The following is a 23,908-nucleotide window of genomic DNA, read 5'->3' on the forward strand; positions in this document are numbered from 1 at the left end:
TATCGAACGAATCTGGAGATCCAGTCTTCAGTGGACACAGGTCTGTCAACAGCCCTTTCTGCCAGGATCCCAAATAATTAGACCTGGTCAGAAAACAGGGATTCTTCTCACCAGAAAATTTTGACTCCTGGCTAAATGTTTTGGCCAACCCCCCAAATATTTTGATTCAAACTCATGCTGCAGTGCTTCTTGGGAGTTGTAGTTCTAGTGCCTTATGCTCCCATTCTTCTCTGTGGGCCTGCCTCTCTGACCAAACCACATTTCCTATGATGCACCAATTTCTCCACTCTTGGTGAGTAGAGGGGGTGCACCATAGGAGTCCCTGGCCATGGTGCGTCATGGGAATCTAGCCAGAGAGCACTGTCCATGGAGGAGAATGGGAGTGCTATTTTGAATCAAAATATTTTAATTGTTGGTCAACATATTTCAGTTTTTCAATTAAATATTGAAATTTTCACTGAAAATTTATTTAGATAAAAATTCTTGTTTAGCTGAAAACCCAATTTTCCACCAAAAAACAGTTTTGATGGAAAATTTTAATCCAGTTCTGCAAATAATGATACATGAACAGTCTCCCAATGGGTTTCTGCTGGGAGCTCAAGTCATATCCAGGCAATCTTTGGCTATGGTGATGACACCTCAAGCGGATCTGCAGAGGAAACAGAAGAAAACATAAAAAAATATGTGCTGAAAAAAGCCAGATTACCAGGCTCAGTGAACTAGAACACTGGTTAGAAATTGGAAAGGAAAACCCCAACTCCTTTAGCTGCTAAGCCAGATAGAACCAAAACTACACAAGTCAGCTTCTCTGGGAAATGCCTGTGCTGACTGCAGTCTCAAAAAAAGTACCTAGAATTTTCTTGGGATTTAATAGTGCATACTCCAAAAGGCAGAACCCCTCACACAGGGCTACGGATGTATCAGAGCCAAAAATCTTACAAGCTAGGGGAGATTCCTGCATGATTTGCAGTGGAGACACAGAGCCCAAGAATGAGAATCCTGCACAGATGGCGTCTTTAGAGAATATAAATTGCAGCCTCAGATAAAAGAGCTTGGCTGTGCATAACTCTTTACTGTACTGCTCATAGAAGTTTTCATTTTACATTACGTGAAATTCAGCAGGAATTAGTCACTGAACAGCCATTGAGATGTCTTCTGATTCACAATCCTCCTTCCATCTGCCAGAAACGTTCTACCGCCATCCTGAGCGCACAAATGAACTGATCCCTCTTCAGGTTTGGGCGATCAGGAAGCATTAACAATGGTAAAAGCAAAATTACAGTGCAAACTATGACATTAATATCAATATTGTTTGGCAGGAAAAGTCCCCCTTCCCCCCCCACTCATAAAAATGAGCTTTTGAAAATTCTGATATGCACTTTGACTGGCTGTCATACAAACATACTGAAGAACCTTCTACAAAGATTTACTATGACCTGCATCACCACTGATCATACTGCTTTGGGTTCAATTTACTTCTTTTTTAGGAGAACAGAAAGGACACATGAATAGTTCCTCAAAGATGTTTGTTCTAATTATAGACTAGAAAGTCACATTTTAATGTGCAGTTCTGCTCTGAAAAATGGTTATGTAAATATGGCACCTTCTTACTCAGCAGATCTGTTCCATGTATGCAATAAGTCATACCTGTTCAATAATTAAAATACATTTTTGTTACAAAGCCAATACAGCTATTGGAGAACTAGTTTCTGTTCTGACTCAAGCATCATCAACAGATTAATATTAATTACGCCCCAACTGCAGAATCTTTATTGCTGTTCAAGTGCAAGGTAGAAAGAATCCAGAATGACCTGTAGATTCCAGGTTGACTTTACAGGCCAGACAGAAAACATCTTTTTACTTGTAAACTAAAACAAATTTGATGTGCAAGTCACAGACTAAGTAACCCAAAACATCATTTTTAAGAACGCTTTTCAGTGTTGAGCTGCAATTCATTCATCTGAGAAAACAGGGGCTGGCTCCTGAACTCTCTTAAGGGCGACCCAATTAAACGCTTGGACTGTTCCTGTCACTCACAGCACTTCGACTTTTGCCCAACTTTACTCCACCAAAGCTGCCTTAAAAAGTCACAAATGACCTATTCCTGGCCAAATCCAAGGATTCTTCATGATCATCCTCTGATTTTTCTGCTACATTTGACATCACCATTCTTGTGCTGAACCCCATCCCCTCTGTTGGGTTCCTGGACTCTATACTCTATTACCTTCTCCACCGCCTTTTTCGGTATCTCTACCACCTAACATCTCCCACGCTCTGTAGGTCTCACTCTTCTATCCATCTCTTCTTCTACACTCTCCTCCGGATCAGCATCCCAAATCTATCTTGGCACCCCAACCTCTCCCCAGTCTAGTCATGCACTACTGATTGAGACATCTTCCTGCATGTCCTGCCACCAACTTTCACAACATAGTTAAAAAACTGCTCTTTCCTATGAGCCCTCCACCTCCTTGCTGCAGCTGAAAACACCATCCTCTCTGTTACTCAGAACTCATAAGCTCAGTATTCTTCTGCAACTCCTCTCCCTCTTCACCGAGGCCACTGTCACATCCTCTTTCCATTGTTGACCCTTTCCTTGCCCAACAGGAATTTAAAGGGTCAACTATATCAGAGCAAGGTCAGAAAAAAATACAACTATTTTCATTATGAAGTTTGTTGAAGAAAAACTGGAGCTATTAAACATGTGTTAGCATATCACACCTTGTTACGTAGCACAAAGGAATGCAGTAAACGCCAAGTCAAAAGAAAAAAAATAGTGTTTTATTAACTACCACACTGTTATAATACACTTTAAACGTACAATAAGGTAGCCTTTAAATTTGAGGTGGTTTTAAGGATAACGAACAGATTTCCAAATGTTTGTAAATAGGTGAACTGCTGTAATTATTGTTGTACATTTCTGGAAAATGGTATAGAACTTACAGACTGGCTAAGTAACTTTATTTTGTACATTTTTCTATAATTGAAAATATAAACAGTAATTAAAAATAAAAAGAAAATTCAGCATAATAAAAAACATATATGTTTATCAGTTAAACGTACTGGATACATACAATTTAAGGGAAGAAGCGAAAAAGGAAAGATGGTTGATATTTAAATGCAGATTGACTAACCAAAAGCTAAACAACAAATTAAAAAAAACCTTGTAAAACCCCTAGTTCACTATGACTAATATCCATATGGTTGGGAGTATTGTCACTATGGAAGTGATTTTCTGTTATATTTGCATATGTTATATTTTTACTGGTAAATTACATGATGGCTTTTAAGGCCCTGGCAGACAGATGTTTTTGGAAACAAGATTTGATAAAAATCACTGCTGAGACGCAATACACCTAATTTTTGGTCCTCCAGTGTTCAAGGAAAGGGATATATTTCACTATAACATTTGCCTTACCACCCAAATGCCTCAACCTATACATTTTTTTAAACATTTTAAACTTTTTTTTTTTAACATTGGTTATATTGCCCAACTTGGTTATTGAAAGAATATTAACAAGACATCATTTTGGCAAATTAAATCTTAAACATGGCTTTTCAACAGGATTTAAAAGGTGACTATCCCTAGAGTTCCATGTTAAAATGTAGTTTTCAAAATCTTACAAGAGTAATGCTTAAAATATTGTACATAGTTAACCTAATTAAAATAATTAGCTTCAAAATGACAAGCTGATGAGCTAAGTAAAGCCTACACTATGTAACATTTGCTTGGAAACTTGATTTGTCAGTTATGCATAATAAAAATTCCAGTCATCAAGAAAATTACAAAATTTCTTTTATCATAACATGATTTCTTTTCACCCATCAACTTCTTTTTATCTTACAATAGATAAATACCAACATGTTCTCATTTTTACACTAAACCACACAGGATTGATGCATTTGGTTAGACTACCATTCCCATCATTAAATTCATTTTTTAATATAACTTGGTAAAATTTCATCTCTTCTAGATTCCAAAAGTACCTACAAAACCCATGCAATTTTACCATTTTAATATACTATGGAATATCATACAAAGTAAGGCATTTCAGTGTCATGTATAACCAAGTTACTGTCAATCCAAAAATTTTTGCACATCAATAAAAAGATATCTAAGAACTTAGGAACAATATTTTTCTCACTACTGTATAAAAATAACCACAATTAATAGGTATCTTGTGTAATATTTATTCCATTGTCTCATTTCCAGAAACTGTGACAAGCTGTAAAGGTATTTCAGTGTTGGTAAGAATATCTTGATTGCTGGTGCCAGATGTATTAACAGTCCCTATTCCCGAAACAGAACCTTGTTGAATATTTGCAAGGATAAGTGTTGTTCCTCCTGCAGTAATCAAAGTATCATCAGGTGTTGCTTCTACTGATGCCAACACTGTACTGCTAGAGTGAATACCTTTTTTATTCTGATGTGTTTTAATGTGTTTGGCAAGGTGGTCACTCCTCATAAAGCGTTTTGAACATTCCGGACAGACAAACTTCTTCTCTCCTGTCACGCAAGATAACAAAGAGAAATTATTTTTATGAACAATAAACCATATATCCATAGATCACGTTGATGAGAAAGGTGCACTAGTGGGACACTGTCAACTTATTTTTTGTTAAAAGGACATGGTTTTCTCTCTTTCACACACAAACACACCCTTCTCCTCCACACACACTTTAAAAAGATTTTTTTTAAAGCATTTTTCTGTTCCTTTGGTGAGGTTACAAAGGGTTTTTTGACATCAACCAACATGCTTGGACCTATTTGCTGCCTCTTCAGTTTCAATGCTGCTGTAACCTCTTGCCAGGTATGGAGAACAGAGTGCAGATGAGTTCCCCCAGAGTGGGGCTTGAGACTGATGCACATGACTAGTAGGTACATTAATTATACAGAAAACTATCAAAAGCATAAAATAAGCTATTTTAAAAATAGATTTTTTTAAATTGCTTTCAGTTATCGTAATCCAGGGGTCACTTGTAACAATAGTATGTGCACAATTTTCAAATGGTACTGTGATTTTTACGTTCTCAGTGTCCCTTTAAGCTCTAGAGTTCTGAAGCCCCTACCACTTCATGATGTATTAGATATTGTAGAAAAAAAGTTATTTTTAATAGAAACAACAGATTTCAAAATTAAATATTTGGTATTTAATATGGGGAGGGGGACATCTCATTATTATTACAAAATAAACAGATCACAGACCAACTTTGCTCTCAGATACACTAGCACAACTTTCATGAAGTCAGTGGAAGAATAATCAGAGGAAAAATTTGGTCGATTTTAAGAAATTTTTATCATTCACATTCCTCCAATCAAATTTGCCAAAAATCAAACATTGATAACCTGTATGTGTTCTTCTGTGTCGCTGTAACTCATCACTGCGAGTGAACCTTTTACCACAGAACATCCAAGTACAAACAAATGGGCGCTCTCCAGAATGCCAGCGGAGATGAGCTCTCAAATGTGAAGTCTTCCCATAAACTTTCCCACACCCTGGGATGTGACAGATGTGTTGTTTCTTTTTTCCCAAATTAGAGCCTCTGTTTAAAAAAAACAAATACTAAAATTATTCAGCAAATCTAAGTTATTTCTCCTAAACAATAGATATTTTGTACCATTTGGAAAAATGTATCCAAATAGTTCTGTATGTTAATCTGAGTGGATTTTCAGAGTAACTACACATTTAATGAAAGCCCTGTGTACTCCACAGGAAGCTGGATCTAAATTCTGCAGCACAGTTCCTGGATTCTGCAGCACTTTAATGCAGTAGACTGAAAATTCAGCAGTAACTTCATTGAAATGACAAAGTGCAGGCTTTTAAAGAAATATGAAATTGAAAAATACAATCATTCATGTAGCCCAATATATAAATAGATAGCAGAAAGTCCATTTATAATCCCCATATTTTCAGGATTTTAATATTGCAAAGACTTGAGTATTCACAAAGAACAACTGCACTGTTGAAGTTGTGAAAGGGGAAGCTGGAGATTTTGGCAGCTGGGAAGGGGACAGATAGGGCTTTGGCACCTTAGGGAGGCACAGAATGCTATTTCAGATTGTAAAATAAAAAAATTAGCTGAATGTTTCTGCTATGTGTTTGGCAAGGTGGTCACTCCTCAAAGCGTTTTGAACATTCCGGACAGACAGACAAACTTCTTCTCTCCTGTCACACAAGTTTCTGCTAAAATGAGCAGAAGTGAAATGGTTAATGATTTTGACATTTAAATTGTCAGACTTAAAGTCAGATGAGATCAATGGATCAATCTATCTATACCTAAGTTATCATTTCAGGCTGTCCATGACTTTGGGGGGGGGGGGGAGGAACGGAATTGTTTTGCACTTTGTTAGAGTTTTCAAGATTTCCTCACAAAAAGGAAGGCAGAATTGCACCCCCTTTTCCCCTTCCCCGTTGTTTTAAATGAATGCTTCAATTCCAGAGAACAATTCTGTAAAAGTGGTTTGACACCACAAGAAATCCAATAGCTGTAAAACTACGAATACACAGGGCTCAGAATATAATGCATTGCAGCAATTCAATCAAAGAGAAAATGGCATAACAATATTCCTGAATCAATTCCATAGCCATATGGGCCTATTTGGTTCCCAGTCACATGTCTACTCCCATCCATCAAATCACTCTTGCTGGTGACACCTCTAACCCTTACAGCATCATACAAAGTTAGGTTCTCTGCCTTGTACTTTTTTTCTTCCTTGTCCCTCTTAGATCAACTTACTTGTTACTTTTATGCTTATGATACCAAGTTGTACATATCTTTTGACAGAATTAACTCTTCCATCTCCACCAGTCTTGACCAAGAACACTTCTTGCTTCATCTTCATTTTTCAATTAAATATCCAAAGTGAAATGTAGTTTTTCTGGCGAACAGGAACATCTCAAACATCTCTCTCTTCTACTTCAAATCTCAACTGAGTCCTTCCATTTGCCCCTAACTTTAGTTTCAACTTTGGCTGCTAGGATATGTCTACACAGCAAAAAAAGACCGGCAGCAGCAAGTCGAAGAGTGCAGGTCACCTGACTTGGGTTCACAATGAGGGGCTAAAAAGATCAGGGCAGACGTTCAGGTTCAGGCTGGAGTCCAGGCTCAGACTCCAGCACCTCCTGTGCAGGGTTTCAGAGCCTGGGTTCCAGTCTGAGCCGGAACATCTACACTACTATTTTTAGCCCTGCAGCGTGAAGTCCCATGAGCCCGTGTCAGTTAACCCAGGCTCTGAGACTTGCTGCCATGGGGTAATGGTGCGGTGTAGATATATCCTTAGCTCACCACCTTCTCCTGCATCTCTGCGGGTTAAGATTTTTTTTAAAGTGTCTAAAGTTAGGCTTCTAAACCTGTATTAAGTCACCCAAATAAACAGACCAATTTTCAATAGAGCCGAGTATTCAGCTGATTCCAAAGGGATTTAGAAACCTAACTTTAGAAAAAAAAAATTAATTGCCCAGATCCTGAAGATGGCTGGGAACCACAGTAGCTCATAGTGTAAGTAACTTATGCTGCCTGCAACAATTACATATTGACTCATCCATCAGCTGAGAGTAGCCTGACTTCAAGAAAGAGACCTACCTAATCTATTCCTTGTCACCTTTTAATATGACCATGCTCCCTCAATCCTCAACTCAATGGATCCTCCTTCATTTCAGGATCCAGTTCAAGACCGTCTTTGTTTTGAAAACCCCTTATTCTTTACTTGTTCCAGTCTGTCTCTCTTTTCTCCCCTAAGTGCTGGTTCGCTGAGTGTCTAGCGCTTGCCTTTTGTATGTATTCCTCCTCCTCCTCCCCCACACCCTACCCCGAGTATTGTCATGGCAGGTGGAAGTATTCTCTGAAAGCTCTTGCCATCTCTGATCATTATCCTTATTTCATATAATCAGAAGACATGTTCATCCCTTGCTTATGCCTTCCACACTACTTACTGATCTTACAATCCAATAGTTTGATATGTTTTGTATACTTTATCTTTACACCACTGTTCAGCAACATATGCCACATTCTATCTCCCTATCTTGTAATTAACACTAAAACATTTTGGGAGAGTGTCTGTGTAAGACATACAATTATATTCAAAAAGATTTCATTAGAAGAATGTTAAGGCTGCGTAGTCAAACACTCAGAAGCATATGAGGAAGAATGGTCCAGTGGTTAGAGCACTAACCTGGACTGTGGAAACATGGGTTCAATTCCTGCTGTGCCAAACATCTTGTGTGACCCATGGTAAGTCACATAGGCCCAGAGCCTCACAGGTATTTAGGCATATAAATCCTATTTGATTTCAATGAAATTGATTTGAAATGGGGATAAATAGTGCTTCATTAAATACAATAAAGATTGTGAGACAATTGGATACTATGTGATGGGGACCAGATAAGTACCTAACGTAGAAAATGCCAGCGTTAAGATTGCCTATACAACCTTAACAAATACGCACAAAAATCTGGATTATGATACAGACTGTAACTACAGAGTCACAGTCTACCTTTTCCACAGGATACCTGTCTTATTCAGTGTAGAGGATGGACAGCATTCACTGAATGGGAAGCTATTCAATACTTTTTCTACATATGTACCATTCAAGGTATGGTTCCACACCTTATTTAGTCCCTAACCATTTAAAACCTATATTAAATATAGAATTATTAAATTCCTAATGGGCTTTGCTCATCATGCACATTCATCACTGTATTATCTGAGCTCTTCAAACAAGTAAATTGATATTAAATGACCCCATTGTACAGATAGGGAGATTAAAGCCAAAACTGTCAAGCATTCACCGATTATGAATGCCTAGCTTGAGATACCAAAGACCTTATTTTTCAGAGTACTTTATAAGTTCAAAGCACAGCTCCAATTGATTTCAGTTGCAGTTGTGAGTTTGAGTGCTCCACACTTGTGAAAATTAGGCCTCAGATGTCTCAAATTGGGCAGAGACAATTAATGGCTACCTGTGAAAAGTTTGGTTTTAGTGGCTTGCCCAGCATCACAGAGGAACTTTGTGGCAGAGACAGGAACAGAATCCAATTCTAAGGCATTCAATTGCCTTAACCATGACACCATCTTTTCTTATTCACTAGGCGCCTTCCAACTTCTGCCACAAGTGGAGCAGGGGTCCCACAGACAATAACACCATTCACTACACAAACCCAATTAATTCCCTGAGCATAGGCCATCCTATGCTCTGAATAAGGCAAGGGTCCTGTGGAAAAAATAGTATGTGATCATGTATTGAACACTTTATGATAATGCATGCACATAAGGGGCCAAATTAAGGTTGCACAGACAACCTTAATTCTGGCATTTCTAACTTTTGAGCACTTGACTTTGCAACGCTAACATTCTTTTAAAAATGTATTTTCCTAAGTTTTTACAAAAGCAAACTCCATAATGTAGAACAGGGGTGGCCAACCTGAGTCTGAGAAGGAGCCAGAATTTACCAATGTACATTGCCAAAGAGCCCCCCACCCCAGCTCCACTCCCCGCTCCCAGAGCCTCCTGATCAGCTGTTTCGTGGGGGGAGGGGGAGGAGCGGGGGCAGGGCCTGGGGCAGAGCCAGGGGTTGAACAGTGAGCACCCCTTGGCACATTGGAAAGTTGGCGCCTGTAGCTCCAGCCCCGGAGTCGGTGCCTATACAAGGAGCCGCATATTAACTTCTGAAGAGCCGCATGTGGCTCTGGAGCCACAGATTGGCCACCCCGATGTAGAACTATGCTGGTCCCCTATGAGTCATCAGTGAGGTTGGGACTTTAGACCATCAGTACAGACCTTGACCACTGGAGCTAACTGAAGAATTGGTAGCAGTAGTAGGCTGTTTTAAATGGTCACGAGTCATTAGAGGTGGAACAGACATACATTTTGTCAGTAGATATGCAGTTATTTACTAGACAGCATACGACTACTGAAACTCAAAAATCCTGCGTGTAACTCCAGGCTCTGGAGGAGAGTGCACTCTATTGGTTAGACAGCTCAACTCTCAAACCAGTCCTCCTCACACCCCTGGTTCCTGTCCCAGTGTTCCTCTTACCTACCCTTTCCTCCCCCTTGTCTCAGTCTTCCCCTTTCCCTCCCCCCAAACCAGTACCACTCTGTTTATTCTCACCTCTCCCTGAGCTCCTGTCTCGGACTCTCCCACCTACCACCCTCTAAAGTCCAGCCAGGCTACTTTTTCCATGCTGACTGGGCTGGTGCAGATTGCAGAAGGAACACTAGAAGCACAGGAGAGATGGTATTCCTGCTCTCAGTTTTGATGCCTGGTGCCAGAGCAACCCACCACTGGGAGGAGCATTTGCAGGGAAAGTCCTTCTTAGCCCCTGCAGCACTCAGATGAAGCAAGCTCAGTCACACTGTGAGGATGGTGCATGCAATATCTAGCTGGCATACGGGAGCATGACCATTGCAGAAGAAACCTTCAGAGAATTTAGCTGCCAGCCTATAGCAAACCTTTACTGAGCATGTGCTAAATCTGATTTTTCAGAAGCTTATTTGTCCAAATCTGAGATTTTCACAGGGGGGGTGGAGGGGGAGAGACTCAAAAAGGCACATCACTGGCAACAAGGCAACCCCCTTGCCAAATTTCAAGTCCCAACTCCAAAGCGTGAAGGTGATAAAGTTTCTCAGTGAAACAGATATAAGTTTAAGGTGGGCAAATCAACATATATTTTAACTTAACTATGTTATCAGAAACTACTGAACCAGTTTTTCTGAAACATTAAAAATAAAAAAAATAAAAAAAAAAGAAGGTCAGCCTGAGGCAGACACCAGGGATAGAAAACTTCAGCCCAAATGGTTAGAGTCCAGCAAAGTTATAAGCAACTGAAAAGAGGGTTTTATAATACAAAGTGTTGAAGCTAATTTAACTATAAACACTGCTAACAGGTCTGCCCATAATTAAGTTCTACTGTATCATTTTGCCAGGAAATACTTTAGCTGTTTTAGGTACTTTCCTGGCAAGCACATCAACAAACCAACAGAGAAGACGTGGAAGCAACAGGGGCAGCCAGACTTAGCTAGCCTCTTACAATCCTTAGACAGTAACAGGTTTGTAGAACCTTAGGATGTCAATACGTCCTCAAAACAGAATAAAAAAAAGTTTATATTTGATTTTCAAATAAACTAGGTGCCCATTTAAAATGGTTACCTACATAAGATTGCCAAAATGGACACGAAAATTCTAGTACAAAGGCTATTTTCCAACATACAATAGTTTCAAATACAATAATGCTATCCTAGATATTCCCATTTCAGAAAGCCAACAATTTCTTCCCTCCTCCTCCAGTTTCTGACGCCCATAACAAAATCCTTTACTGAAAATATGTCAAAACACAATAGGTCTCTAAAGAGTAAAAATGTTACAAGTAGAAAAAAATCCAGGCTGTCTCAGGTTTTCATACCATTCCCTTCACTATAGGGGACAAAGCCTTTGTTTAATCAATCATGAAATACACAAACACAGGACTTAATCAAATCCTTGAAAATTGAGATATGGTAGAAAGTCAATCTTAGATCTGCATATATAGAAATTCAACACTTTCATATTATTTAGGGCCTTGTTCTGCCAACCTATACTCATGTTGAATAGTCCCATTCATTTCAGTAGGACAATTCAACAAGCATGGAGTAAAATTTGTCTCACTAGACTGCAGATTCTGACCCTTCCCCATAAACACAAAACAAGAGCTGGAGACGTTTTACTGCATAAGCTCAGTGCCCGAAGATCTCCAATAGCTACAGTCAAGAAGTTCATAATTGAGTTTCTTATTTTTTCTCATTATTTTCCACATAACAAGTATTATATGGACCCTAAATAGTAGCATACCTCCCACCACCTTCTTTACAGTTGGGACAGGTGCAAGCAACTCGTCGCAATCTTTTTCCTTCTTGATGTGCTTGGTCCCCTTCCTCATCTACCACCTGTACTCTCAAATGTGATAGATCATTGGTATTTAGTGTAGAATCGCCACTGAGCTGCCACTCTTCTGGATCAGGCTCCTCTTCTTTAATCCTAATATCTAAGGAAAAGAACAAAACATAGATCCGTAATAGCCCATTAAACAGAGAGAAGCAAACCATAATGATGAAATCTCTACTGCAAAGAGCACTGTGTGTCATTCTGAAGTCAACAGTTTTTAGTGCATACTGACATTGCTGCTGTGCCCTTGTAGCCTATTCCATATTTAAAAAGTGTATTTAACTTTACCTTTCAAAGAGCAAGCCAAAACTAGAATACGTCTAAAACAAAGTTTGAACTGTTCTTGGTAGAGACGGCCACCAAGACCATTTCTTTTGGTTGGGGCTCAGCGAGTGGAGTCCTTACAGGGGTTTGCACAGCCTTAAATCTGTTTTTAAACTGATATAGTTAAAGTTAAACTGGTACAACTTTCCATGCAGACAAAGCCTAAAGTTAAAAAATGTTAATACTACATTTATTCAGAAACTTAGTGAATGGTAAAAGGTAAATTAAAATGCTTGAAAAATAAATACAAAACTACTAAAGATGTTACATTATCTGAATGCATGTATTTGCAATTTTAAAACGACACATTTTAAAGGTAAACAAAGATTCAGTGTTTGTTTTATAAACCGTGAGAACCAAGTTCAGAGCTTCTGCAAGACAGACCACCACCCTGAACAAGTACATCAGAAAATGGAGTTTAAAGCAGTATTAGGAATGTGTTTGTAATTTCAATATGTGCAAGAAAGAAACTGCACAAACCTGAACCTGAGTAGCGGCAGGTGAGTGAGAAACGGGGGAAAACTTTTTCAGGATAACAATTTTCTGCATTTGAAGACCTTTTCAGTTAGGTTTTATTAAAAATAAATCTGTAAACACAGCAAAGTTCTTGTTTCTTTAAATTAACAGCTATCTTTAAGCAGTGTCTTGCACGTCTCCCCACAAAGGGCAGTTCGGAAAGCGCTAAAGACACAGGGGAAAAAATAAAATAGTTCCCATGAACCTGCAATAATTTACTGTATCATCTTGGGGTTTAAATTTACACAAGTATCTAAAACAAAACCCCTAGAAACTGAAGTCAAAACAAGTATTTCAGTATTGTTTGCATTTTTGTATTGTTTCTAAATTATAACCATTTCTTTAGATTTTTTTAAGAATGAGACCATCCTAAGTTCTGAGCACATACGCAAACATAATAAAAAGTATAATATACAAATAGGACTATGCAAAAAAACTCCACAGCTCAAAATAAAGGGTTTTTCAAAAGAAAACTCCCTACCACAAACTGATCATCATTCTCGTCCTCAAATGCGTGTGAGAAGAGCCAAGGGCAAGGGCTAAAATTTAGGAATATAACCTTCATTCAGTTTTTTGTTCAGTTAATTGTGCTTCAAGGACTAGGAAGAAAACCAAGGGGAAACCAGGCAGGAAAGAGTCAGACATATAGAAACTAATCAAAATGCCCTCACATACGTTTTAGTATGCCACAACACTGAATGTTGGTATTGCATTTCCATAGTTGCCTTTTGGTGCTCCAACGAATTACAGTTCTGAGGCCTGACTCGTGGACATGGCCCTTTTGTACTCTGTGACAAGCTGGACCTAAATTCTGTTGCGAGGTCCCTAGATTCTATGGCAAACTGGTGGAAATTCTGTGGCAGCTTCAAATACATTTTTTTAAATATACAGGTTTTTATTAAGCATGAAACGAGTAGTGCCAGCAATCATATCCACTGCATTTTTATGCTTCTATTCTATTTCACACTGTCCGCTTGCTTTCAGTTTCAACATGCCATATACACCTCTACCCCAATACAACGCTGTCCTTGGGAGCCAAAAAAAAAAAAAAACAAAAAAAAACAAAACTTACTGCGTTATAGGTGAAACCGCGTTATATCGAACTTGCTTTGATCCACCGGAGTGCGCAGCCCCGCTCCTCCGGAGCACTGCTTTACCGCGTTATATCCGAATTCATGTTATATCGGGGTAAAGGAGTATATCTTATTAAAATGAAATGAGCAGTTCACAAACTCAAAAGCTAATTGTTTCTGGTTTCTAAAAGTGCACTGGAAGGGACCTCGAGAGTTCATCTAGTCCAGTAATGGGGTGAAAATGAGCAGATGTAAATGCCATGTTTGAAAACTGTCCTTAAGCATGGTTTGCTATTGCAGCTACCATGACTGGGTAATCTAATATGGAGAGGATTTTTCTAAAGTTTCAGATCTCTCAGTCTGGTACCACTGGGCCATTTGCTTCTCAGATCACATGACAAAAGCGTCAGTCAAACTGGACCAGAATTAAAGCAAAAGGCTCTGGCCCTTCTCTCTTAAATTCCCATTCCTGTTCTGCCTCAACTGGATTTAAAGTAGTATACTCCTGCATTATTTTTTTTAAAATGAGAAATTGAGAGTTTCATTCAACTAATTTTTGGTTTATCTACCTTTCCTGCCTGCAGGACTGTCAACTGATACTATTGCAAAGATATCTGTGGTTTTCAAAGTCTGGTGAACCTGTCCAGCGGTACAGAAAAATATATTAATGAAATTCTGCTCACTTACTAATTTCTTGGCAATTCTGCCTAAAAGTAGTTTGTCTCAGAACCCAGGCTTTTATAAAAGCATGAGTACAAGCTAGCTCCTCAAACCAGCCTCCTCACTGTTAAGATGAGCAAATCAGCAATCTACTTTCCAGAATGCAGCTACATTAGACCGTTTAATACAACCATCAAGATCAGGACTTTTAGCACAGCTGAAAGGTTAACAATGATAATCGGTCTGTAGAAGTCTATGAAGAGTTGTTAAAGAGTTTGATTAGAATTCAAATGTTTATCTTCTAGTCCACTAGTAAGACAGTTGCTACTTCCGATCCTGTCAATATCTGGGACACTGTGGCAGGGGCGTGCTCCATTCCTGCCTCTTTCCAGACAAACTATGCAGAGACTTTCTTCAGGTAAAACATCCAGTGATTTATTTTAAAAGTTTGTTCCTACCACTTTTACAGATTGTGCAACACCTTTAACGGTATCCTGGGGCTCTAAGGCTCCCGAGCCCAGCAAGGGAAAGACTTGGCTCTACTGGCCCACAGTTCTTTCACTTTCTCTCTCCTCCCTTCATTTTCTTCCTATGGCTTCATGCCTTCTGAGTTAATGAAGTGATAGGCTGGAGAGAGTCAAAGGCTATCAAAATTGGCACAGTTCCCATATGTAAGTGTGCCTGTGGCATTTACCTGAAATTACTGTGACCAGAGTGGTGGATCTGCTGCTTTTCCCCAGTACTGTCACAGACACGATCTTAAACCCCAGAAGGTACTGAGAGAAAGAATCTGTCTACTTCATGGTTTCTGCTTGAGTACTTCTATTTATGCAGAATTATTATTAAACTACTTAAGAATTAATCTGGTCACTTTAGTCCTTACTTCAGGTGATCTCCCCATTACTGTAGGGAAGGGGGGGATGCCCCCACACCGTTGATGCAATCCATCCATCCACAAATACTTTCAGGAAGCATCACTGGATCTGATGAGCTGTATAATTGCAAATATTAACACAAATGCAGTCTCTTCCCCTGGACACCAAAATCATCCAGTCTACCTACTCAGTTAAGCTTTACATGTCTCCCATCAGAGAGGTAGAATTATGGTTCTAACAGACACCATATAGATTCTGCAATGGCCCTCTGGTATACCTAAGTCAACTTCCTCATGAATATCACAGTTAAGTCATAGAGAGGTCTTAAGAGTGCAGACATTCAACTTGCATTTCCCATTAACTCATTCTATATAGCTGGGTCCCTTTGAAAGTCTGAGAACTTTTTTAATAAGCGAGACAAAAGGCACCACCTTGTCCTCTTATAGGATGTCAGGTCTCTGTGATTCAGTCTCTCTCTTTTTCTGCAATGCAGCAATGTCCTCCACATCTCTATGTGCAATACAGCTCCTCTCAACGTCATAGCTTTCCTTACTTATACTTCTGGATGGGAAGAAACTCTGCTGAATCATATTAGGCAAGAGTCAGATTTCTTGGGTGAGATTTTTGTTTGTGCTAATCTAAACTAACTTTCTCCTCCAAGTCTCCCAATAGCAGTAGTCTTCTGTGTCTCAGACTAAACTCTTCAGAACAGGAACTCTTTATGATTTTCCTGCCAAGACCTCTGTTCAAGGTTATGTATTTCTCCTACAACATTAAATCCTAAACCGATGGAAGGAATTTTAGGGTATATCACTCCTGCAATACTTCGGGGCCTGATCCAATGCCCACTGAACTCAATGGAAAGTCTACCACTCTAACTGGCTTTAAATCAAGCCTTAATTTATTAAAATCATCAGTTGTTGCATGGAGAATAGAAACCCAAAATGCTAAACTCAGGTCTTGGTAGGCAGTCTTTCATTTCACAATTAAAGTAATGAGTATTAAAGTACTGTATCAATCATCAAGATCAGCAAAAATGCAGTTAAAACCATTCTTGCAAAGTGTGCCACGGAATACCTGTTTTAAAGGACCACATGTATTGCTTCAGTCAGTCAGTCATTTAAAAATAGTCTTAATAGAGCTTAAGTCAGTATCACAATACATATTATGTGGCAAAGAATACTTACCATATAGTAATTATGGTTCTTCGAGATAGGTTATCCATGCAGATTCCACTCTTGGTGCGCATGTGAGATCAGATTTTTTTTTTTAATAGCGGTGTCCACTGAGCCCTATCTATGCCATGTATGCACACTCATGCCCCAAAACTGAAGGCATAAAAAGTGGGATGGCCACAACTCTCACTCAGTTTGTTCCCCATAAAAATTCCATACGAGAAGGGCTCTGATCAGCAGAGATGGAGGACAGGTCATAGAATCTGTATGGACAACACACCTCAAAGAACCAGTAAGCCACTCTCTCATCCTCAAGTGATTGTCTTGGTGACCATCAAACAGTGCTATCTGTGCTAGGATGTGAGTGAATGGAGGCCTGCTTGAAAAGTAGTATACAACTGTCCTACAAAACGAACATCCAACCTGGAGGCTTACACCAAGGAATAAGTGAGTGGTAAAGGTGAGGATCAAGCTTCACATCGCTGTTTTAAGTATCTCTGATGTGGGGAAGTTACCCAAGACAACCAGAGGCCCCTGGAACAAGCTCTAACTTGTCAAGGTGGCTCTTAGTAATAGAAGCAGCAAAGCTGAAAGTAAAACTTATTAGGCAGCAAGCAGGAGCATAAACAGAAAGGCCTAAGCATGTTTGGCGTTTCTGATCTGAGGCCCATACACAAATTTTTTCTAAATAACATGGGAGCAGAAAACTGCTGATGTGAAATGAGTCAAGTTCAAAAATTCATACGGACAGTTCCTTTATAAACAATGGTTCACAGTATTTCACCAGAAATACTAAAGTTTTCTGAGAATTAACCTGAGGGCTACAAATGTGTGTATTCTGTTCTTTGGTCATTACCAAGATGTTAAAATGTTTGGTTTTTTGAAAACCACATTTCATATGTTAGCCCTCAACCTCTTATTTGTTTCAGCCAGTTTACGCAAGAAAGATGCCAGAAAAGTTTTATATTAATGTGGTGTAGTTCTCTTGGAGGTGAAAGATACCTGGCAAGATATTAAAGTTTGTCACTTGGGCAAGTATTTATCCAGAAAACTATTTGGCCCTTTTAAGGCCAAATTTAAAATTACTACATTATGCTACATTTATGTCAGTGTGATAAGGACCTAAGGCTCTGGCATGGATAGGATTAAATCTCCTTCATGAACAGACCACCTCTCCTGCTCTCTAATAACCAGCATGAGTTGATTATCAGGTATGAATGATGATGAGCTTCACTGGCAGCAGGTACCTAATTCTCTGAGCAGCTGTTTATATAGCTCTACAGGAAGACACTGTTGGGAGAAAAAAAAGGACTGGGACTGAGAGAACTCCTTCCTCAAGAGATCTTAAATTAAACAAGCTTTACATTATATAATTTACTTTGGAATTATAGCTGGAATTATATTTGGATATAGTCAGCAAAATGTTTATAGACCTTCACTTCTGGGTTTTTTTTTTTTAAATATAAGCTGAACCTGACAGATGTGCAATATCAACCCAGATGTGCACATTCCCTTGGCTAGAGCCACTACTATTCCAACTGCTTTATCAGTTTTCTACACATTACTTTTGGGAACCAAAAGTACTGTACCATCATAAAACTAAATCCAGCTTCTAATGAAGAAACCCTGATCAGAACTAATCAAGTTATATTTGTTATGGGGAGTAACCACCCTTAAGTGGGATTCAATAATTAACAAACTAATTTGAGAAGCCTTTAAAATTAGATTCTATGCAGCTTATCAATTATCTAGAGAAATGTCTTCAGAGGAGCTAACGTACATTGTCTTTTTTTTTTTTTTAAGTTTAAGTTTTAAGTGTCTCCAAAAGCAATGCAACAACTAAAGTCTACGTTTGGATAAGGAGAAATTATATTATGTAACTGAAACTGAATATTTTTGGGGGACAGCTAAGCAGTAATGTAGCCTTCAAATACGAGTCATGTGCACCTAGCCTCTTGTTTTTACAGCAGGCATGCAATATGTCATTGATAAGTGCAGGGTCGGCACAACCCATTAGGCGACCTAGGCGGTTGCCTAGGGCGCTATAATTTGGGGGGCAGCGACCGCAGTGGTATTTTGGCGGTGGGACCTTCCGCCGACTCTGCGGGGGGGTGGCATTTTGGGGCGGGACCTTCCGCCACCTAGGGCGGTAGAAAAGCTGGCGGCGCTCCTGGATAAGTGCAGGTAAAAGGAGAAAGCTGCTAGAGATCTTTCCTTATGGTTAACTTCTAGTAAGAGTATCAGGATCTGAACCCAGAACCTAGGTGAGCAAACTACCTTTTTGACAGTATTTGACATTTTGGAAATTTGCTGTACTTTGTTCTGCACTCATCAGATCTAGATAGCTTCAGACCTGACTGTCTACTAATTGCTTTTCCCCACTCCGGACAATAACAAGCATAGAAGGGGGTAACATGAGCTCTTGTAAACATCCCAAAACAGAATGTTAACTAATTTAAGATGAAGACTTTCCTTCAGAATTGATTCAGTATAATGGAAGGTTCTGCATATATGCAAGGTATTGTACACACAGTTTGAACTAAAAGCAGTAACAACCCATTTTTCAAGTAAAGTGACAAATGGTCCCTTTCTCACTAGACTTAACTTATTTTGCAGTACCTGACTGTTTTTCCTTTTGATTCACCACTTTGTTTACTCATGAGGCATTTTTGTCTCATGCTGACTAAATCTCTCAGCAGTAAAGATGTCCTCTTCAGATTACCTTGAAACCAAGGTAGAGAAGAGCACCTCTTAACAGTAAATCAAGGTTGAAGGACCAAGTTCTAATTGACCTACATACTTCACAACTGCGTGACAGCTCACATGATTTTATTCAAACTTCACACACACCAATCAGTTCCGGCCTGAGACAAAGCATAAGCAGTTTTTATTTTTCCTAGGGCTATCAACCCCAAAGGGAAAACTTTAAAGAGTATAAGCGGAATACAACCTAATTATGCCTTCTGTGAAAGGAGGAGCTTTAGTGCTTCAGTTTGTCTAGTAAAATAAAGAAATGCAAAGAAAACATTTCCCCTCACCTCACCTTAAAATTTTGCAATCCTCCTCATATGTGGTGAAGAGGGATCCTTCCTACTGCCCAAAATAAAATAACCTGTCACATGTATCTTATTGATTTACCCTCTCTTGTTCTATTATTCGCTCCTCATCTCTTCCCCTTTCATTAAAAAAAAAAAAACTAAGCTTTTTTTCTCCCTTTTTTAGGCCTGATAAGCATAATTTCTTCTCCAATCCTAGTGATTATTCCCCATATCTATTTTTTATGCATATCCTCTAAAATAGAGGAAATCTATGATATTGCAAAAGCTACAAAGAGTTATAAATAAAAAGGGAGGAATGGAACACTATATTACAGCAGTAGAAGGCTGTGGTGAATGGAGACGGAGTTTAGCCATTTTAATACACAATATCAGATCTGTGCGGTAAATCTGAAATATTGGAGGTGAATATTCAATCTGATTCTACTGGTTTGAAGAAACTCTATGTTGAAAGTTTCTGTGGAGACATGCACCAAATAAAATGGATTTAAATTTTTTTATTTGTGATTTTGGGGGAAAGGAGTGGTGTGATATGTGCAGGAGGGACAGATTAAGTTCCCAAAAAGTGTAGGGAAGGGACTTGGGAAAAAAACTACTAGCCCATTTACCATTATCAGAAAGACAGCGAAAACCTCAACTATTATCTCCACTCAGTCTCAATTATAATCAAATTTTGCTGATCCACCGGTTTACATACAATTTCCTTCTCCAGTAATCCATTATTTAACTTTGTCCACATTGCCCCCTTTACTTATCTCCCTTCCCTGGCCATAGCAGAAATTCTGTCAGGGAAGGCTTGATGGGTTATCCCTGTACCCATTCAGACGGCATTCAAACTTTGTGATGCAAGCCATTCCCCTCCTGAAATGGCCCAGAAAGCAAGGGGCTAAACTAACTGATACTGGCACTATAACATGACAGTCTTCATTTTTCACTCCTTGTGTGCATACTTTTCTCTTTTGGTTTCTGTATGCTTTCCCTTCTCATCTCTTCTCTCTCACCCAGGATCATGTTTCTAGTACTATTCCAGAAGCATCAGCAGAGACTACATGATCCTGTACCAAATGTAAAACTTTACAGAAATAAAGCAGTTCTGATCCCTGTTAGAAATTTATATTTCTATGTAATATAAGATCATGGATGGAGGCTATATTTTACTCGGCTATTGTTGGTCTAGACAATTTTCCTTAATAATTTAATGGTGCAACAGCACATGAATCTGAGGCCATCTTCACAAGGACAAGAATTAGAAGAAAGCATTATGGTTTATTTTAGAATGAAATTTTGGATTCTGAATGGAAAGCAAAATTGCTGGATACACAATAGTAATAACCATTCAAGCCCAAAACTACCAAGTCTTTGACACTTGGGCCCTGATTCAGCATAGAACTTAAGCACACATTTATCTTTAAGCCCATGAGAAGTCCAACTGATTTAATTGGACGTACTCATGCACTTAAAGTTAACATGTGTGCTTAAGTACCATGCTGAATCAGAGCCTTAATTAACATGATTATCTTAAATCACATAGGCTAAGAGTAAATGGTCTTCAAGTTTGGATTTTTAATTCATTGTTGGAAAGACATTTTTCTGAAATAATTACAATTCTTATCTTACCTATGGAGATAAATGTCAAACATTCTAACTTTTGATATCTACAAGGATCATCTTACAAGCCGTTAGCAGTTTATAACTTACAAGCGGTAAGTTATAATAAACTTATAAGCGGTATGTATAATAAACATTGTGCAAACAAACTGTACTAGAAAGTAAAGTCACTCATTCTTAAACATAGCTACCATTTAGATGTTTGTGCATTTGTTTCACTTCTACTTATACAAGTTCTGTAACCATAGTTTTGTTCAAATTAAATTGGTAGGAAACAAGATTAACAAAATGGTAGATCAATAATGGCAGAGGCTCTCAACCTCTGATACATGACACATTGGGGTCCATGAACATTTTCAGAGAAGTAGGAGTGGTATCCTCAGAAGCATTTGGATTTTTCCTATAAAACTTGATAGACTATATGATGAGGGTCCCTGCTAGGAGGGAGATAAGGTAACGGCACTGCTGCCCTGTAAATCTGATGGTCAGATTCACAGCAATTTAGAAGAGAGGTCCTCTGCTTCAGAAAACTTAGAAGCATAGAGACACCATTTTAGAAGGTGCTAATGTTGACTACTTTAAATTTGAATAGTTGAAAATTCACAGTAACTTACATTTTAGAGAGTATATTTACTGCAATAGTTTCTTGCGAATCAGTTGTTCAAAGTACTAGTATAGCTTGATCAGCTAACTGTATTTTGTATGCATCCTCAACAAAACAATGTAGTTATGATTATCACTGTTCAACAAACTACATACAGAAAAAAAAAAAAAAGCCATTTTTCACAAAGAGTTAGAGTAAGATAAATACCTGCAGGACTGTCAGCATTTTCTCCTGGGTGCAGCTGAATACCAGCAGAATCTATAGAGTTTACTGTAACTGTCTGCAGATTTGGCAATTGAGCAGTACTCAGACTAACTGGAGTTGAAGTCAAGGCCCCACCTGCTGCAACTTGACCAAGAGTAAGAGTCTGCACAGGTGTTAGAGTTATTTGTTGACCAGGTGCATTCTGAATCTGCAAGTTTTGCAAGTTTTGGACACCTTGCACCTGAAATGTCTGCCAAGTGATCTGCCCAGAAGGGGTCACTGTTTGTGCCTGAATTAAAAAAGTTCCAGGATTGAGCTGCAGCTGAAGATTTTGTAGAGCCTGTTGCGATATACCTTGACTTGCTTGCACACCATGGATTGTCTGTTGCGCAATACCTTGTACAATTTGGGCTTGACTGGTTGGTTGCTGAGACTCCTGAAGTTGTATGTGTTGTACAATAGGCTGTGCTGTGGAGACCTGAATATTCTGAGCCTGTGTGTCATCAGAGACTGATGTCTGGATGTAATTTCCCTGAAGGTCAGAACTATGTACTTGCCCACTATTTGTGGTCAAGCTGTTTGCATTTTGTTCCAATATACTTGTACTGTCTATGGTAACAGGCAGTTGTGATGAAGATGATGTTGGCACAAATAAGTCATTATCAGTGGTAGTTTCTGTAATTTCAGGAGAAACTTGTTCACCAGTCCTTTCAGAAGTGTCTGAACTATCCATGGCCTGTCCAGTATTTATCAAATGTCCATCTGCATTAATGCCTGCAGTCATGGTTTGAGAACCACTGTTGAGTCCCAGAGAATCTAGATCAACACTATTGATGGGTACAAAAGTAATATTTCCTGGTAGTCCAAGAGGGACATTAGCAACTACTTGTGCTTGGCCAGGAAAGGAAGAACCACCAATTGCAACTCCCTGAACCTGAACTTGACCAGTCTGTGATAAGAGATTCTGAATATTTGCTGAAGGTGTTCCAGAGGCAATTATGGTTTGATTAGAGCCAGGAATGATCTGAATTTGACCAGTTTCTTGATTTATACCACCATTATCAGAAGAGGTTGCAAAGCCAAGCTGAACCTGCTGACCATCGGCCGTCTGGATCTGGGGTATTACTTGATATTGTACGTTAGACACTGTACCATTTGATGAATCTGATCCTGGTGCTACAGAAAATATTTGTTGATTTTGCAAACTCTGAATGGGAAGGACATACTGTCCACTTGAAGTTACTGTGGCAGCACCTGGAATCTGTACTATATTACCAGCTTCATCCTTTATAGTGGTAGGAGCTGCAGACAAAACCTCCCATCTATTTGGAGTTCCTGCTAATTGTACAGAAGACAAATCCCCTGTCTGAGCAAAAACAAAAAAAGGAAAAACATTTGAAATACGATATACAGATCATATATGCTAAAACAAGCATGCATTACATTCAATACTATATTGTACCAGAGGCTGGTATGCTACTGACATACATGCAACATAACCCACATGAACAGCAGTAGCTGATTCAGAACTTCAAGATATACACCGTTGTAAGTCAGCGAGTGCCTAAATATATCACAAAGTCAAGTCCTACAAATGAAAAGACTACATAAATTACTTTATCATTAGAAACAAAATAATAGAGCTTTTTCAAAATGCAATATTAAGAATTCAGGTTAACATTCATAATGCTTACGTGTGTGTATTCATTTGAATTCCTGATAGTTAAAACATCTTATCAGTTTAAAAATCATACACTCAAATTCCTCCTTACCTGTGCTATTACCACTACTGTAGATTAACGTAATTACTTAAATGCTAGTTTACTTTTCATTATTTATGCTGTTGATGTTTTCCAGCTTGCTCATCTAGAATAATGAAACTATTCTAATCTCCTT

At 38.8% G+C, this 23,908-nt stretch overlaps 1 protein-coding gene across 3 annotated transcripts in view; it reads right to left on the bottom strand.

Moving 5' to 3' along the window:
- Positions 1-2,756: 2,756 nt before the first annotated feature.
- Positions 2,757-23,908, bottom strand: part of SP3 (Sp3 transcription factor) — a 41,589-nt gene continuing 20,437 nt past the window's right edge. For all 3 annotated transcript variants that reach the window (XM_065560791.1, XM_065560790.1, XM_065560792.1), the window contains 4 exons: positions 22,016-23,378; positions 11,825-12,017; positions 5,345-5,541; positions 2,757-4,504 (listed from right to left, as the gene is read on the bottom strand). In XM_065560791.1, coding sequence (XP_065416863.1) covers positions 4,188-4,504; positions 5,345-5,541; positions 11,825-12,017; positions 22,016-23,378 — 2,070 coding nt within the window. In that variant the 3' untranslated portion in view covers positions 2,757-4,187. The remainder of the gene's footprint in view (positions 4,505-5,344; positions 5,542-11,824; positions 12,018-22,015; positions 23,379-23,908) is intronic.

This window comes from Chrysemys picta, chromosome 11, assembly GCF_011386835.1.
Source record: "Chrysemys picta bellii isolate R12L10 chromosome 11, ASM1138683v2, whole genome shotgun sequence".
NCBI lineage: Eukaryota > Metazoa > Chordata > Testudines > Emydidae > Chrysemys > Chrysemys picta.